Source organism: Nannobrachium achirus, assembly GCF_963921795.1.
Source record: "Nannobrachium achirus genome assembly, chromosome: 8".
NCBI classification, from domain to species: domain Eukaryota; kingdom Metazoa; phylum Chordata; class Actinopteri; order Myctophiformes; family Myctophidae; genus Nannobrachium; species Nannobrachium achirus.
Window position 1 is genome coordinate 29,508,541 of NC_137817.1, and position 19,422 is coordinate 29,527,962.

Below are 19,422 nucleotides of genomic sequence, written 5' to 3' on the forward strand. Positions count from 1 at the left end.
AAAGGGTGGGGCAGGCATAAAATGGACGCAAATAGACAGATATCTCCATATATGGGCATATGGGCATAAAATGGACCCAGAACTATATCTGCAGTGATCTCCATATATGGACATAAAATGGACGCCGACAGACAGACAGATACAGATATCTCCATATATGGGCATAAATGGACACAGGCAAACAGATGGTCAAAACGGGTCCTATGACAACAGGTATAATGGGGTTTGCATTAAAGGGCGGGGCATTCATTCTCTATTTACATCGTTCCCGAGTTGGCCAGGTCGCCGACTAGACGCTGGGCCGCCCGAAGGGCGGCCCAGCTTCTAGTCTATCTATAAATGCGACAAATCTCTGTCTGTTTGTTTGTTTGTAATCCACGTATCTCGAGAACCGTTCATCCCACCGGCTTCAGATTCGGCACGCGCGTTCCCCGCCGCCGCGCGGAGTGCAGTGCAGGGCCTCGACCCGACCCGACTCGCGGTTTTCCGAAACCGGCGCAAAACGTTCGGAATCTCCTTATGCGGAGCTGATTGTTGACATCAGGCTGTTCCGGAGGAAATCGGCGCAAGCGCTGACTCATTGTGACATCACTTCATAAAAGGCTGTGACATCACGTACGCCACATGAGTCAACAAAAAATCTCTGTGAATGTGTATGTATGTATGTGAATCTCGAGAACCGTTCTTCCCACCGGCACACGCTTTCTCCAGATATAGGCATAAAATGAATCCCCGAATGCGGAGCTGATGTCTGACATCAGAGTTTTCCGCAACCGGTACTGTGTGTGCAGAGATCTCCATATATGGGCATAAGGGGACAAAGGCAAACAGATGGTCAAAACGGGTCCTATGACAACAGGTATATTGGGGTTTGCATTAAAGGGTGGGGACAAAGGCTAACAGATGGTCAAAACGGGTCCTATGACAACAGGTATATTGGGGTTTGCATTAAAGGATGGGGCATTCATGGGGTCCGCTCCAAAAAAGAAAATAAAAGAGACAAAAACAAACATAAGACAAGCGACAAAGCGTGGGACTGGGAGGATGACTTGAATGATGCAGATTTAAGCAGGCTGTGTATTCTGCTTAAAGAAGAAACAAACAAAAAGTGACAGAGATCTCATATATGGGCATAAAATGGACGCAGATAAAAAGATATCTCCATATACGGGCATAAAGGGACACAGACGGACAGATACAGAGATCTCCATATATGGGCATAAAATGGACACAAATAGACAGATATCTCCATATATGGGCATATGGGCATAAAATGGACCCAGAACTATATCTGCAGTGATCTCCATATATGGACATAAAATGGACGCCGACAGACAGACAGATACAGATATCTCCATATATGGGCATAAATGGACACAGGCAAACAGATGGTCAAAACGGGTTCTATGACAACAGGTATAATGGGGTTTGCATTAAAGGGCGGGGGATTCATTCCCTATTTACATCGTTCCCGAGTTGGCCAGGTCGCCGACTAGACGCTGGGCCGCCCTTCTCTAGTGGTTAAAATGGAGTTTGAAGTTACAATGGGTGTCTAAGGGGAGAGGCCCTGGAGGAGGCGGACTGATAAGTGATAATATTGACATCAAATATCTAAATATTGAATCAAACAAATTAAAATCTGTTCAGGGTGTTCATAAAAGCCTGATTAGACGATAACATTACCAAAAGTTGTTTTGAAAGTGAAATATCCCTTTAACATGCACCCTTACACATTGGAGATGTTTGATACACACATCTCCCAGAACCTCAAATGGACTGTCAATATAACCACCCTAAATAATAAGAAATACAACTGCTCTGTCAAAAGCATACTCACCTATGGTATGTTGGTGTGATATGCTACAGTAGTTGCTTTGTGGCTGATAAAAAAGCCCTTCAGAGATTCATCAGATCAACACCTACCTAGGCTTGAGGACATTCAGAACCCCATGTCTATGTCGGCCCTAAACAATCAACAAACTCATCTCACCCAGACAAACCATCTTTTTACTCCGATGTCTACTGTAAGGAACAATTAAGATCCACAAGCCCTTTTAACAGTTTTACCCATAGACATAGAAAGGTAGACGCCTCCTCCGATCTGGGGCATTGGTAAAAGGGGACTGGCAAGCTTCCGGAATTATGAAGGACGCTTCCTTGGGCGTCACAGAATGGGACACTCGGTAGGCCAATCAGATGCGGGTTCTGGCTTTTTATATCTGTGGTTTTCCCATGTGCCAGAGAACTGAACTCTGGAGAATAGGCTTTGCAATATCTTGGACAACATGCAATAATATATGATACCAATGAACTGATGAACTGATGGTCTGATGTGTTTTTATTAGATTAACAACTACTCTGATTATTTGGTGTATATACCAATTCTATGCTGGTGATTTAGCTATATTTAGTTTATATTGTGTTTTAGGTATCTCTGGGGGGTTGCACTAAATTACGTTGTACACTGTACAATGACAATAAAGGCATTCAATTCAATTCAGATACGAGCAGTGAAATGTTTCTCTGCAGACTGTGCTAACAATAACAATTACATAAAATAAGTTAATAATTAAGGATGTGCTAACAAATTAAAAGGATAAAAAAAAACGTACAGGGAAGAGGAAGACAAAACAGTAAAGAGTAACATTTACAGTTTCCACAAAAAAACTGCCATAGTTTCTGTTGCCTCCTGATAAGTAAATGTTGAAGCTGACTCCTCCCTAAGAAGTGAAAAGGTAAGTACAGGCTGTACAGCAACACCATCTCTGGTGACCTGCCAGGTCAGACCTGATGCCACCCCACCTACTCGTGTGCTTCAGAACTTTCCATTTGCACATGAGAAAACTAATCTGATCACAATGCGGACAGAAATGCAAACAAACGAGAATACAAATACCTGGTGTAAACTCAAGGGTGACATAGGATTGTTCCTGATCCAAATAAGACATCCAAATACAGGCTGCCTTTTAATGCAATGTGTAAATGGAGTCTAAAAGTTGCATTGAGTTGAGTATCAGGCATTCGTTTGGGGCAGTTTCTCACTGAGCAGAAAAATGCATCCTAATTTGGCAGTAGACACAGATGAAGTAAGTGCAAGTGTGGCTCTGTCCTTGTGCTTTATCACACTTGTATTAACTACAAATTCTTCATAAACACAACAGATTGATTGAAAGAAATGTATTCCTAAACAGGCCAGCCTATACCACTTTTGATTTATGTAGGGATGTACAAAGTCATTTGCCAAAATTGAGTAAAACAGAAAGATGGAACAGACTGAAGTTGACGTTAAATGTAAACTAAATGTTGCCCCTTTGTAGCTCTGAAACTAGCTACACTAGTGTGTGTGTGTGTGTGTGTGTGTGTGTGTGTGTGTGTGTGTGTGTGTGTGTGTGTGTGTGTGTGTGTGTGTGTGTGTGTGTGTGTGTGTGTGTGTGCGTGCGCGCGCGTAGCAGAGTGGCTCGGAGCCTCTGACTAAAGACCAAAAGCTCTACCCTGACCATGGGGTTTTCCGCTTTAAGCTAGTGGTTAAAATGTTTGGCTTTAGTGTATCTTCCCTGAAGACCTGTTTGTACGTGTACAGAGGTATAGAACGATACAGGATATCATAGTGTATCTATCTATGAGCGTGTGCTAACCTTGGCAAAGCGGCAGAGGCGCAATGCATCCTCCCACAGGGCGGAGGCGCTGTAGTCATGGAGCAGGGCTGGGTAGGGGGACACGGTGGTGTAGACTAGCGAACCGTCTCCTTGACGAATGGTCACCTTAGTGCCCACGTAGCTCAGGATGTGGGGCGCATGGCTGAACTCACTTTGTACGGGGAAATACACAACAAAGTACAAGGGCAAGAAGAAAAAGTTCACATAAACATATAATACTGCAATTACTGAATTAGAATCGATTGGTTGTTATTACAGAGTCTGAGAGAGTTTTGAAGTGCAGGCATTTTTTGATTTGAAGACCGAGCCTTAAAATAATGCATCTGATTTACATACAAACTACATCAAGGGGAACTCAGTTAGTACTGTGTTTGTGGTCATAATTTCGAAGAAATCAGTCTGCCACCACCTCAGTGGCCTTGTGGTTAGAGTGCCCAGAGCAGGGGTTTCCAATCTTTTTTGGCTCAGGGCACCCCTACAAATATATTTTTTTCATCCGAGGCACCCCTACATTATATTCATAATTTTCACTCCCAGCCCCTTATTATTTATAGCATATTTTAGTGATTATGTTGCGAGGAGAATGTCGAGATAATAGGCATTTTGGTTAGAACTGACTGAAAATAACTTTGTACTTCAAGTTTAAAATGATACTAAATATTTTTTAAGTGTCCAAATAAATTCCAAATATTATTAAATTATCTCGGTGGCACCCCTGGACTACCATCACGGCACCCTATGTGCCCGTCACCCACTTTGAAAACCCCTAGCCCAGAGATTACCTCTTAGATTATGGAGGTGCTATCCCAGGCTGAGTCATACCAAAGACTACTCATACATTCCTCCCTACTGTACTTAGCACTCAGCATTATGGGTTGGACTACAGTCAGTACGGGTAAGTCCCTGTGACACAATATAGTCAAGTCCAGGGGATGTACTTCTACAACAAACTGCCTAACATTATGGAAACAGGAGACAGGCTCCAGACCTATGGACCACATGACCAGGGGCGTCACAAGGGGTAGGAAAGTGGGACTGAGTTACCAGGGCCCAAGGTGGAGGGGCCCTAGTAACTTTAGCTATTGAAAAATAGCAGATATACAAGCTCGCAAAGCGGCACCGAGTGCCGCGCTGCGAGCTTGTAGATCTGCTATTTTTGAAAAGTCGTGAAAATGTGTGCAAATCTTTGAATATGTATTTTTTAAGCAAACTTTTGTAACTCAAATTTTGCTTCTGGGGGGGTCCCTGGAACGAAATATTTTGAGATGGGGGTCCGTGGCCAAATTCATATCATTTTGGGGGTCCTTCACATGAAAAAGTTTGAGCATCACTGACATGGAAACTTGCACACGTTTCCACAATTTTTCAAAAATAGCAGATCTACAAGCTTGCAGCGCGGCACTCGGTGCCGCGCTGTGAGCTTGTATATCTGCTATTTTTCAATAGTTAACATTCATGGGGGGCCCGCAGTGAATCCTTGTACCCAGGGCCCAGAATTTGGTGTGACGCCCCTGCGCATGACTCAGGACTGCCTGTTAATTAACTCATGGATGGATGAAACATGTTATAGCATATAATATTATCTTTTAAATGCAAGGTCATGGACGGGGCTAACATAAGCCTAAGCAACCATGATGAACTCATTCACTAAGTTGGCTCTGTCAGTGTCTGTGTGCACTTGTGTTGTGTTATGTGTGTGTGTGTGTGTGTGTGTGTGTGTGTGTGTGTGTGTGTGTGTGTGTGTGTGTGTGTGTGTGTGTGTGTGTGCGTGCGTGCGTGCGTGCGCGTGTATGCATATATAGAGATTCATGGTGGTCTACTCCGCTATCAACATACATTGATCAAATAACAAAAAGTACTGTTTTTGCACCACGTGCACTTTGAAAATTCTGCTCTTCTAACTCAGCACATATTCCCCAAGACTATTAGCAGCACTTCTCATTATGTGCATGTACGATAATAATAAATCAGTCATAAGTGGGTTAAACTAAACAACATGTTAATCAATGGCTGGAACTGTGACGTTACCTGCCGTCCTTCATATACACTGTTTTAGGCAGGAGCTCCTTGTCGATGAAGACGGCACTGGGGTAGCACCACACTGTGAACTGGCTGTCCTGGATGCCGCACAAGATGTTAGCAGCATCGTTCCACGCCATAGTGTGCACCATGGTCCCTGCAAGTTAGAAAGCATGTGCGTATGTAACACTGTTATTGTCAGCTTTTTTAACCCATGTTAAGCCCTTTGCACACAGGCGCGTTTATCCGCACGGATAAAACGGATAATTTTTTTTTTTTTAAAGAAAACAATTATTCTCTATGACCTCATGCACACCGGATCCGAATTATCCTTTTGGGCTCCGCAGCGCCAATTCCGCACAGCCTTGCACACCAAATCCAATGCGTTTTATTCATACAGCAAACGGAAGAAACGCAACTGTCCTGTGTGCAAAGGGCTTTACCAACTTTAACACCTTTTGTGACTGGGGGGGGGGGGGGGGTATAAGTAACACAAGATGTGTATTTCTCCAACTCCAATCCCAGATGCATTGAAATCACATGGTATTTTAATGTTTCCACTTAGTAATGAATGGGTTTACACAAAAGGTAAAGAGGCATTCAAGAGGGAACAATGTGTGATTAATCACAGAACAAGAAACACATTAGAATTGTATTAAACATAATAAATATACAGCATAGCCTATATATCGTCGTTGTCGGGTGAAAACCTTGTATGTCCAAAACTGTTCGTTTTGCATTTATAATTTAAAAAATGATTTTAAACTAGTGAAAACAGCCGATCTACAAGCAGGTGCGAGGCGTTGTGTGCTTGTAGATCTGCTGTTTTCACTACTTTTGTGCGACGGCCTTGTGTGATGAAGCGGGGCTTTACTTTGCAAGGTTTCCACCCGACAACGACGATATAAAAAAGAATAAAGTCACTGATTCTGCTGCCAGGCAAACCCCCCTCCCCCGCCTCACCAATCTTGCAGATGCTGTGCTCTCGTCCAAGACGGCGCACTGAGGTCAAGTACAGGTCGCGGTTCTTGTCTATCAAGGCAATCTTCCTGTCGCTGGACGGCCCGCACTGGTCTAGCGCTATCTCCACCACCTCCAGCTATGTATAAACACACCCACACACACACGCACACACACACACACACGTGCACACGCGCGCGCACACGCACACACGCACACACAATAAAAGGTAGGAGAGAAGAGGGAGGGAGAGAAAATGATGGAGGGGAGCAAAGAGATCAGGAAAGGAGAGGCGAGGGGGAGAAGGGTTAGTATTGTGACCCCACAATGCACTGCCAAATGTGTGAGAGTAAGCGTGTGTGTGTGTGTGTGTGTGTGTGTGTGTGTGTGTGTGTGTGAGTGTGTGTGTGTGTGTGTGTGTGTGTGTGTGTGTGTGTGTGTGTGTAGGCCAGAGCCAGCTGGCTCCAGAGCAGTGCGTCTCTGTGTTGGAGCTGTGGAGTGCTGGCAGACAAAGCCATGCTGACAAACAGTAACTGCTGAGCCAGGCTACCTCTGATTCTCCTCCTCCTCCTCCTCCTCCTCCTCCTCTCTGCTCACTTCTAATTCATTCCCTCTCATTCTATGTCTTTCCTTCTAGTTTTACTGCACTCCCCCCCCTTCTCCCCCTGGACGGGTGTTCATTTATTTACTTTTGCTCAGAGAGACACATAGTTCAAAGAAAAAAACATGGTTCCTCTCACCCGGGCTTATTGGGAGAGTTGTATAGGCTGGGGAGGGGCAGAGAGCAGAGAGGGAGACAGAAGCAGAGAGAATGGCACGGTGGAAGACGGAAGAATGAATAACCCACCTTGTGAGTCAAAGGCTTGCTGTCGCCAAGGGCTTTCCCCGTCAGGGCATCAAGCAAGAAGATGACTAAAATACAGAGAGAGAGAACATTTAATGCTGAATCACTATTATTCCTCTGGTTATGTGGACAGAAAAGTTATCAGTAAGGGCGAGTGCCAAAGTCCGGCCGGCCGTTGGCCGCGGCCGCGGCCGGCCGGTATATCCGGTACATTCGGCCGACCGGTACATTAGGCCGGCCGGCCGGTAGATTCTGCCGGCCATGAACTATATTAGGCCGGCCAGCCGGTATATTCGTCCGGCCGGCCGGTACATTAGGCCGGCCGGACGTCTTTTCGGAGGTCTTTTCGGGGTCGGGTCCTACTCTGACGTCATATGGAGGTCTTTTGGAGGTCTTTTCGGGGTCGTACGTTGTATGGAGGTCTTTTGGAGGTCTTTTTTGGGTCGGATCCTACTCTGACGTCATATGGAGGTCTTTTGGAGGTCTTTTCGGGGTTGTACGTCGTATGGAGGTCTTTTCGGGGTCTTTTCGGGGTCGGGTCCTATTCTGACGTCATATGGAGGTCTTTTGGAGGTCTTTTCGGGGTCGGGTCCTACTCTGACGTCGTAGAGAGGTCTTTTGGAGGTCTTTTCGGGGTCGTACGTCGTATGGAGGTCTTTTCGGGGTCGGGTCCTACTCTGACGTCATATGGAGGTCTTTTGGAGGTCTTTTCGGGCTCGGGTCCTACTCTGACGTCATATGGAGGTCTTTTCGGGGTCGGGTCCTACTCTGACGTCATATGGAGGGTTAGGGTTAGGGTTAGGGTCCTGTATCGGCCGCGGCTGCGGCCGATGGCCGGCCGGACTTTGGCACTCGCCCTCTCTCCAAGTTATAGTGGTTCCCAAACCTTTTAGCTCAAGACCCAAAAGAGAAATGATACGTTTGACCGGGGACCCCAAGCTAGTGAAAATAGCAGATCTACCAGCTCACAACGTGTTGCTTTGCGCCACGTTGTGAGCTTGTAGATTGACCTTTTTCAGTTCACTACTTTGTGAATTGTGAAATTACTAATTCACTACTGTGAATTGTGAAATGCTCACAACGCCTCACGTTGCGAGGCATTGTGAGCATGTAGATCGGCTATTTTCACAATAGAACCGTGATATACAAAATGTAATGTCTCAACTCTTAGTGCTCGTCAGGGTGGGTACCCGGTTAAAATATGATTATTTTGGGGGTCCTGGCCTGAAAAGGCTGAAGACCACTGAGTCATAGGACATAAAAAGAAGACATAGAGTTCTACCTTTCTCATCACTTCGGTCTCTGAAGGCGATGGTGTCATTACTCAGAGAGATGGCCTGGCCGTTGAGGATGTCAGTCCTCATGCCTGGGAACCTGGGGCTGGAGATTAACCGACCCTCATAGGAGAACACGTACAGGCCCGATCCGTCCACCAGGAGGAAGTGTCTGGGAGGAGACCAGACCAGACCAGAGCAAGACGTGGAGGAATGACAAGCACAATGAGTCAATTAGCTCTGCATTGAGTTACTCAGAGAGCCCTGCCGTGCGCAAATGTGAATACGGAATCGCCAGTAATGCACTTAGTCCTACAGTATATGGGAATGGGAATATTGCACAAGAGCTACGTAATATCAAGCTAATTTCCATCTGTGGTTGCACTCTCAGCCATACTGGAGGACTGTGCAGCTTAGGTTAAAGTAGGTACCAGGCACGTGCACACATAGACATCAATGGTGGCTTGAGCCCCTGCCCTTTTATCCATCTCTAAAAAGTGCCCTCTCAAGACCATGAATGCAGTTTTTACTATGGTGAAAGAAATGCAGATGCCCTCTTTCCATGCCATACCTGAAGGCAGCATTCAAGAGAATTGCCTTGTCCAAACTCTCCTGAACTTGAATGCAGCATCTTAGGTTGAAAGAATTGCCCTCTCTGTGTAGAAATACATGCTGTACGCCACATCTCCAGTATTGACTTGATTATGCTTAGTTCAGTGTGAAAAGCACGAAAATAGCTGACCTCCAAGCTCACAACGCGTCGCAGCGCAGCCCCTGCCTCTCTAACATTCTCTGCACGTCCCTGGTAGGTACAAACTGAATGTGTGCATTTGTACAATATGTGTGTCTGTCCGTCCGTCCGTGTGTGCATGTGCGTGCTGTATGTGTGCGTGCGGTTGTGTCAGTGTGAGTACTTAAGCATGTGGAGTAATGACGTATAGAGGCTGATAGATGACCCCACGGCCTGTTGTCCTGATGCTCTGCTATTGGAATGAACACGGACAGGAAGAGATAGATGGACCTCCATTCATCTCTCAGAGAGAGAGAGAGAGAGAGAGAGAGGGAGCAACTCACTTCTCAGCCTGAAGTATGAGGCTGACTGTTCCCTCCTTCAGGTCAAAGACGAGTGGAGTGTTCCAGTTCCTAGTGCTGCATATCACACACACACACACGCACGCACGCACGCACGCACGCGCGCGCGCACACACACACACACACACACACACACACACACACACACACACACACACAGGTTACTCAGTTACTACTAGTCTCTCGTTTACAGACTTCTGCATTGCTGTAAAAAGTGAAAAGAGCGACTGAACTTTTGACTAGCCAGATTGCTCAGTTACTTGCGCATCTCACGCAACACCATACAGCAGGGGCCTGACAATGTTTTTAGGCCAAGGACCCCTTAGCTGAGAGAGATGAAGATGGGACCCCCACTACATATTGTATAAGATTGTGTTGCAGATTAAAAATGTTCATAGATTTCTTAGACAGCTTAGACTTGTTTGACAGCACTGTCATCGTGTTGGAGTAATGTGTATTTTCAGACATTTAACCACTTGAACCTCTACAAACCTCTTTGCCAAAAATAGCCGATCTACAAGCTCACAACGCCTTGCGTTGTTGTGAGCTTGTAGATCTGCTATTTTTGACTAATGTTCACGTCAGATCCACGAACATTGAGAAGAACACGATGTATTCCCACAGGAGAACCTTTGGTGTTTCTGTATTTTTTTTAATAGCGGCCCCCCCTGCAGCAACTCTGAGGACCCCCTAGGGGTCCCGGACCGCCTGTTGAAGACCCCTGTCATACAGCATCCTTAACATTTACTGTGGAGAAAATGGCCTACAAATCCACAAGCCCTAGATATAGAACGAAGGAATGAAGGGAAAAAAGGACCTTAATCTGAAGGTGATGTGGCAAAAGCCTCATAGAGACATTAGAGCAGAGGTTCCCAAACCTTCTACCGTAGCTCAAGACCCAAAAGAAACGTTTGACGTTTGCACAGGACCCAAACTAATGAAAACAGCAGACCCGCGCTTTGCGCCGCATTATGAGCTTGTAGATCTGCTATCTGCACTACTTCTTAAACATTCGAATTCATGTAATTTCTTTGTTTTTATTTATCATTTATTCATGAAATTACTTACACATTACCAAAATGTAGGAAACAAAACATAAAGAGGTTCATTCATTCACTCACTCGCGACCCATAGAAATTGGTCCGCCACCATTCCGAAAAATACATTTCGGAATGGAGGGGTTTCGGAATGGTGGGGTTTCGGAATGGAGGCCCATCCCCAATAGAGCCGTGTTTTACAAAATGTAATGCCTCAACTCTTAGTGCTCGTCAGGGTGGGGGGGGGGGTGGGGGGGTCCCCCGGTTAAAATACAGTATAATTATTTTGCCTGAAAAGGTTGCGAACCAGTGCATTAGATCAGGGGTTTTCAAAGTGGGTGACGGGGCACCCTGGGGTGCCGTGACAGCAATCCAGGGGTGCCGCGAGATCATTTGATAATATTTGGAATTTATTTGGACACTTTAAAAAATATTATTTAGTATCATTTTAAACTTGAAGTACAAAGTCAGTTCTAACCAAAATGGCTATTATCTCAACGTTTTCCTCGCAACATAATCACTAAAATATCGTCACTGTCAGGCAGAAACCTTGTATCTCCAAGTTTAATGTGTACGTCTTTTGCCCTGCTTCATCATGCAAGACCGTCGCACAAAACTAGTGAAAACAGCCGATCTACAAGCACACAACGCCTCGCGATGCGAGGCGTTGTGTACTTGTAGATCTGCTGTTTTCACTAGTCTAGTACATTTTATAGATGATAAATACAAAACAAACGGTTTCCACCCCACAACGACAATATGCTAAGGTGCGAAGGAGTGAAAATTATAATGTAAGGGTGCCTCGGATTAAAAACATATTAATGGGGTGCCCTGAGACGAAAAAGTTTGGGAACCCCTGCATTAGAGTGGGTCAAAGAGGGGAGAGAGAGAGAGGGGCACATACTTGTAGACGTAGCACTGCAGTGAGGTGGCCACCACCAGGTGACTGTGAGCCAGAGACGCCTTTATGACCCGGTCCCTGAACTCCAGCACGTCCACGGCATCGTTCACCACGTTCCTCACCTGGAGGAGGTGGGCAGCAGAGCAAGAGAGAAGACACAAGAGGAAAGTGAATGGAGTGCAAGTAGGCACAGAATACCATTCTCATATACAAACATACGTTTTAACACTTAGGATGCCATTATTTTGGTAATTATTTGAGTGCCGCCATACACTTGAGCTTTATTTTGAAGACCCCCGGAAGCCACTATCGTGTCCATGTTGTGGTAATTCATGGTCTTGTAATGGCGACGAGTATGTTTATTTTCACACAGAAATGAAAAATCCGAACTGCGGCCGACCCAGTGTCGGCGATCGAAGCGTTTTTGGAAGTAGATTCCGAGATAAAACTGTTTCTTTACAGCAGCAATGAATAGGAGCCTATGGAGATTACATTACACTGATGCTGGTGGCCGAGTTGCATCATGGGATATGAAGTTTTTTTCGCTCACCAGCGGCCACAGCAGCGCCTGTTTACCTGGTAACCATGGCAACCAGGTAAGACGTCTCTGAGCACCTTAACGGGGACTTGGTACTCCACAGGGGGGTAAACACTAAGACGTGTGGGGACATTTTAGGCACTCAAAGTGTTGGCAAACAAAATGGGAATTGGCAAGAGATTTTTCTTTCTTCACTGATGGGGCAGGTGTGGTTGAGGTGGGGCAGGGTCACGTACACAGTAGAGTGTATTTATTCTTAATATACACAGGAAACAGTCCACGGCATGTCAGCGCGTTCCTACAGTAGGGGCAACTGTGGACAGAGAGGACTGTTTTCACTGTGTACTGTACGGTATGTGTATGTGTACTGGCGTGCACTCCCTTCTTTTTTTCACCTGCATAGATAAATACTTCCTCTCGCTCTCCTTGTGAGTGAGTGAATGAATGAATGAAAGAAGGGCCTCTTCCCAGCACCAGGTGAAAGGTGGGGTGCGGTGGGGTATTTTTACAGCTTTACAAATCTTCCTCCTCTGTCCCCTCCAGCGAGCCAAATTTACACGCAACGCAGCTACGAATAAAAACACGCGACCGCAAGGTGGTAAATTTAGCCGCCTGATTCACAAACCATTGGCAGATGTGCACTTAAAAAAAAAGGAGAGGAGAGAAGAAGGGAGGAAAGAGACAGAGAGAGAGAAAGAGAGAAAGAAAGAAAGACAAGAAAAAAAAAAGAAGTCCTGCAAGGCTGAAAATAAATGGCTGACGACCCAAGTTTGTTTGGTTTACACAAACTGCAATTGGTCGAGCTGTCTATGGCAAGTGTGTGTATATGTGCGGTTGTGCACATGTTTTTTTCTGTGTGTGTGTGTGTGTGTGTGTGTACATGCCACTCAGTGTCTCTGTAAGAGTGTGTGTGTGTGTGTGTGTGTGTGTGTGTGTGTGTGTGTGTGTGTGTGTGTGTGTGTGTGTGTGCGTGCGTGCGTGTGTGCATGTGGGTGTGTCATATGGGTGTAAAGGCTACCTTGTGGTTAGTGTGAGTTTAAACAGTGGAGAGTGGTGGAGTGAGGGAGGCAGCTACACAGGCTGGCCATTGTCACTGCTGGCCTGCCTGGCACACTGGGAGGGTCTCTAAACTATAATGTATGGCTGCAAGTAGCCTGGGCCTGGGAACTGTCTGCCTCTCCACGCGGCCGGCTCCGCGCTCACTTCTCTTCTCTAGCTGGTGTCCGCCTCTCGTATCATGCCAATTTATTCTCACTCGCTACGCGGGCTGATCAACTGAGCCAAGGTCCGCGAATGCTCGCCTGCTCAATATCAAGTGTTTTTGTGGGGGCTCTGTTTTTCCCTTTTCTCTTTTGATACCTTGTGTCTTAAAAACATTAAATAAACTTGTAGTTTAAAAACGGTCTTCTATTCCAATGTTTCTCAACCACTGTGCCTGGGGACCTTTGGTGTGCCCCTGAGAAGGGTCAAGTGTGTTGCTTGAAACTGCTTGAAAGCGAGTATTGTATTTATCATTTTTAAATGCCGAACTACAAGCACACAACGCCTCGCGGTGCGAGGCGTTGTGTGCTTGTAGATCTGCTGTTTTCACTACTGTTGTGCGTATGATGAAGCAGGGCTTTACTTTGCGAAGAAATGTACAAATTTGAAACTTGGGAGATACAAGGTTTCTTCCCGACAGTGACGATATTTACACCCCCGTGTTATGTTATGCTGTTCTATTCTGTGGACCGGGACAAAATAAAATAAAGTATCTTTTTTTTTTTTTATTAGAGTCAGTCCCAGCTCTAAAACTGTATTGGGTGTGAGTATATTGAATAAGTCATACAGTCTATTAATGGTGTGGCTTCACCGTCCAATATTTAACCATCAGTAAGTTGTAGGACGAAATTCGAAATCTGAGATCGAAACCACACAAATCACAATGTTCAAAGTGGCGAAGCTGCACTACTACACATCATTTCCTAGTGTGGTGATGATCTGTAAGCCTCATCTGGTCAAATGGAAATAGTGACATTCATAAATGCCTCACCAATAAGAACAAAAGTGTTTCGCAACAACATAAAAGGTTTCACACTCTTCATGAGTTTCAACTTTTACTTCACCAGGAATTTCAGGCTTTCATGGCCAAAGGTGGTTCTGTTTGGTGATGTCATGCACAGCATGAGCTGAGAAAGTAGAACTGTTGAGGGTACAGTACATACTGTACATGAATTGGACAAAACCTTATTTTAGATGGCTTTTAGACTATAGTAGGGATGGGACGATATGAACATTTCATGTCACGATTATTGTGACCAAAGAAAGAAACCAAAAGAAATATCAAAATATCAACATTTGCGAGAAAAAGAAATTGCAGATCTACAAGCTCACAGCGCATCGCTTGAGATTTGATAGACACTTGAGAGCGGGAAAAAAAAGACTGTATCAAGTATGTTATTTCCACGTCCGTTTTACCAATTATAGAGGGTTTAAATGGTAGCGGATATGCAGCTCGGCAAATAAAAGGTGAATTGATCCCAGTGTCATGCACCGAGGATAATTTCGCATACAATCTTCACGATACGATTATCGCCAGTGTTTTTTATCACAATAAACGATAATAGCGATTATCGTCCCATACCTAGCCTATAGCCACAGCGGGGGGGAAATACAAACGTGAATATGAAACTCAATGTCTCAATGTTACAAAGCAAATCCCATCTGATTGCAAGAGTAGTAAAGTATTCTCTTATTATTACTCTCTCTCTGTACCTGCATGGTCCTCCGCTTGGTGAGCGTGATTACAAAGCTCTTCCACTCCCAGCTCTGCTCCACCACATGGGCAAAGATGACGTGCCCGTTGCCACAGGCCCCGGACAGCTGGGTGCCATCTGCAGACCAGGCCAGGCTGAACACGCTGCCCGTGTTGGGCTTCTCCAATGCATAGGACCACTGGAGAGCAGGAGAAAAGAGAGAGGAGGACATAAAGAGGGGTGGGGTGGAGGTGGGGAAAGAGAGCAATCTAGTTAATGGCTGTGGACATTTATCAGCAATCATAAACAATTACCTTGGGAGCAGTCAGGGACAGAGAAATGATGAGTAAGTTGAAAGTAGACAAAAGGGGTGAGGATGAGGAGACGTGTGTGTGTGTGTGTGTGTGTGTGTGTGTGTGTGTGTGTGTGTGTGTGTGTGTGTGTGTGTGTGTGTGTGTGTGTGTGTGTAATGTAAATTGTCCTAGAGGGACAGGGGCCCAGTCAGTCAGTCAGTCAGTCAGTGAGCTGTGATGAACTGTGAGACACTGAAGGAGTGTCGAGCCCCTGCCAAGTCCAGCACTCTCGCTCGTAAACATACACTCTGCTATCCTCATCTCTTACAACAAGCAGCAAGGGAGGGAGAGAGAGAGAGGGTGAGGTGAGGTGGAGGGAGGGTTTACATACAAGCCTCCAAACCTGAGTTAAAGACTGATTACCAGGACCTTTCTATTCATTTTTTTGTTTTATTTTTTGGCCAAAGAAAAGGTCTAGAGCAGGGGTTCTCAAACCTTTTTAGGCTGTGACCCCCAAAATGAACAATATATATGAACTGGGGACCCCCACCCTGACAAGCACTTGGAATTGTAGGTATTACATTTAATGTGACTCGATTCCACAGATAAATATTGTGAACATAGCAGATCTACATGCTCACAACGCCTCGCAGTGCGAGGCGTTGTGAGCATGTAGATCTGCTATTTTCACAATGTTCGCCTCTTGCTTACTTCATATTTGACAGTTTGGCCAGTTTGATATTAAAACGGTCTTGAAAGTCCTTAAATTGTCACATTTACATGTGCAGATACCCTGTATACACTTATGTTGGTTTGTTTACCGTTGAGTGAGACATTTTGTTTTACATTAAGCTAATCATCTGGAGACCCCACTTGGGGTCCTGACCCCAAGTTGTGGAACAGCCACACTTCTTTCAGTTGTATGTATAAACCCAGGCAGGACACATATGCTGATGCCCCACTGGCAAGTTGAATTCAAATCTGGCATGCTCTCTCTGCAGTGTTATATATTGTAACTAAAATTTATAAAGACATCACTCTCTAGTCCATCTATAAATTACGCAAAAGTCTGCATGCGTACGAGTGTGCATGTGTAAGTATCTGTCCTTCACGCATCTTCACACCCGTCTGATGATTGACTTCAAACTGGGCACCTCTCTGGTCACACAGCGGTACTCAGGCTACATACAGACACACGCATACATACATACATGGATACAAGCATACACACACGGCTGTGCTATGGAGACGGTGTGACCACCGCTCAAAAAAAGACAATACTGCACGACTGCACGTCAGTATATTGCATCTGTATACCACGTCCTGGTGAAAGATCTTGCAGTTGTGTGATCCCATGTCGACGATCAGTCACGTAGTCTGGAAAGCACGACTTAAAGGACAACATTGTTTTTTTACAACAAGGGTTCATATTTTAGATAGTCATTAGAGAAAAGAAAAGATGAGCGTTAAAATGTTTTCATTTACTTCTTTCTATCGTTTTAGTGATTTTAACAATTTTGATTTGCATGCATGCCCCCAGGTTGGGGGCATGTCTTTTTAGACACAATAAGCCCATTTCCAAGATGAACCGCAATCTTTCATGGGCAGATGTGACTTATGGGGGCTGGTGTAAATAGCAACAAAGAAATTCACAGGCTTATTGCGTCTAGAAGGACATATTTAGACACTTGTACGCATGCCCCCACCCACTGAAATCAAAATACTAAAATCGCTAAAACAATAGAAAGCAGTAAACGAAAACATTTTAACGCTCATCTTTTCTTTTCTCTAATTACAATCTAAAATATGAACCCTTGTTGTAAAAAAACCCCCACTAAATTGTCCTTTAAGATACCTGATTTACAAGACAGAGACGTGCGTGCCGTGAACTGCGCAGCGATCTGACCACTGCCGTCTGACATCTTTGAGAGTCAGTGCAGTGCAGTGTGCGGCGCGAGGCATACAATCCTCCATTCCCTCACTTCATGACCTGTGTTGATCTTCTTCCATCCGCTCTACCACCAAGACCACCACCACCACCACCACCCTTCCTGTCCTCCCTGACCCTGCTGCTGCCTCAGGTGCAGCTGGCTGGCAGAGGCCTCCTTGGCTATGATCTCACACACAGAGGCGTCACAAGGGGGGGAAAAGTGGGACTGAGTTACTTAGGGCCCAAGGTGGAGGGGCCTGGAATTATTCTATACTTAACTATTGAAAAATAGCAGATATACAAGCTCACAGCGCGGCTGCGAGCTTGTGGATAAAGCGAATGTTTGCAACTCAAAATTTTCTTCTGGGGGGTCCATGGACCTAAATATTTTGAGATGGGGGTCCGCGGACCAAATGCTTATCATTTTGGGGGTCGTTCACATGAAGAGGTTTGAGCACCGCTGAAACTTAGGTTTTTCAAAAAACCTCAGAAGGATTTGAAATATTCAAAGAATTTTCAAGATTTTTCAAAAATAGCAGATCTACAAGCTCGCAGCAGCGTGGCACTCTGTGCTGCGCCGTGAGCTTGTATATCTGCTATTTTTCAATAGCTAAAGCACAAAATAATGCGTAATAATGCGTTCCCAGTTCCCCCTTGTAAAGAACATTCGTGGGGGGCCCGCAGTGAATCCTTGTACCCAGGGCCCAGAATTTGGTGTGACACCCTTGCTCACACACGCACTCAAACATACACATAGGCAGACATACCACACACACACACACACACACACACACACACACACACACACACACACACACACACACACACACACACACACACACACACACACACACAGTAAAGTGCTTATGAAGGGGAAACGCACTAACAGTCCAGTGCTGCCTGCCTGCCTGCCTGCAACAGAGAGACAAGTGTAGCACAGCAGGGCCAAGTGCAGTGGTGGAAAATGTACTCGCATATTTTACTTCAGTAAAAGTATCAATACTGCAATATAGAAATACTCTCTGTTACAAGTAAAAGTCTGTAATTCAAAATGTACTTGAGTAAAAGTATGAAAGTGTTGGCATAAAAATGTACTTAATGTACCAAAAAGTAAAAGTACATAATGTTTGAAAATAGCAGATCTACAAGCTCACAACGCGTCGCATCGCGTCGTGTGCTTGTAGCTCGTCTATTTTCAAATAGCCAAGGTATAAACTAGGGCTAAAGTGGTTTATGTATGTTTTATTATAATTTATATCTGCAAAGTAACTAAAGTAAAAAAAAAAATGTAATTGGAGTAAAAGTACAATATTTGGATCCGAGTTGTAGAAGTAAGAGTATTGGAAACTGGAAATGCTCAAGTAAAGTACAAATAAATACCTCAAGATTGTACTTAAGTACAGTACTTAAGTTAATGTACTTAGTTACTTTACACCACTGGCCAAGTGCTGTGGTGGAGCCTGGAGAAAAGGCCTCAGTGTGTTTTCTGCTTCACACACACACACACACACTCACACACACGCACACGCACACACACACGTGCCGCGGTGGGACGTGAGGTGTGGCGTTATTTCCTCTCGCTGGCTTTGACAAGGCCTGGAAGCTTCAGTGGGCAGGATACAGGTTACAGAACCACGTGTTTGATCTGTCCCTCGCACTCTCTCTTCTCCTGTTCTCCCTCAGCTCTCAGCTGGTCTTGGTCAGCACTCCTCCCTCTGCACTTAATAGCAGCATATCAGGACCCAAAATAGCCACAGGTGAAAATAAAAATACATAAAATGGCGCAGTGAAACTGACACGGACAAGAGATTGCTTGTTAAGATTATATCAAAGCTGGCATTTGTCTTTCATTTCTCGTAGCCCCACCCCGACCCTTCCCTTACGCTGCTCTGCTGCACCAACTGTCCTCACCCATAAATTCTATGACAGAAATTAGCCTGTGTGTGTGTGTGTGTGTGTGTGTGTGTGTGTGTGTGCCTGTGTAAAGACAAACATACATGCAGTGTGTGTGTGTGTGTGTGTGTGTGTGTGTGTGTGTGTGTGTGTGTGCGCGTGTGTATATATGTCACGGTTAGATAGAGAAACAGTCAGATCGAGAAACGGAGCACTCGTCGTGCGGCGCGGGGCGGAACAAGCGGTCGCT

General features: G+C 45.2%; 1 protein-coding gene across 1 annotated transcript in view; it reads right to left on the bottom strand.

Moving 5' to 3' along the window:
• ift80 (intraflagellar transport 80 homolog (Chlamydomonas)) overlaps nt 1–19,422 on the bottom strand; it is an 83,938-nt gene that overhangs the window by 13,628 nt on the left and 50,888 nt on the right. Inside the window, exons 6-13 of the mRNA XM_080731209.1 lie at nt 15,076–15,255; nt 11,787–11,905; nt 9,828–9,902; nt 8,762–8,925; nt 7,483–7,547; nt 6,639–6,774; nt 5,685–5,832; nt 3,636–3,807 (exon numbers count right to left, since the gene is read on the bottom strand). Coding sequence (XP_080587335.1) covers nt 3,636–3,807; nt 5,685–5,832; nt 6,639–6,774; nt 7,483–7,547; nt 8,762–8,925; nt 9,828–9,902; nt 11,787–11,905; nt 15,076–15,255 — 1,059 coding nt within the window. The remainder of the gene's footprint in view (nt 1–3,635; nt 3,808–5,684; nt 5,833–6,638; nt 6,775–7,482; nt 7,548–8,761; nt 8,926–9,827; nt 9,903–11,786; nt 11,906–15,075; nt 15,256–19,422) is intronic.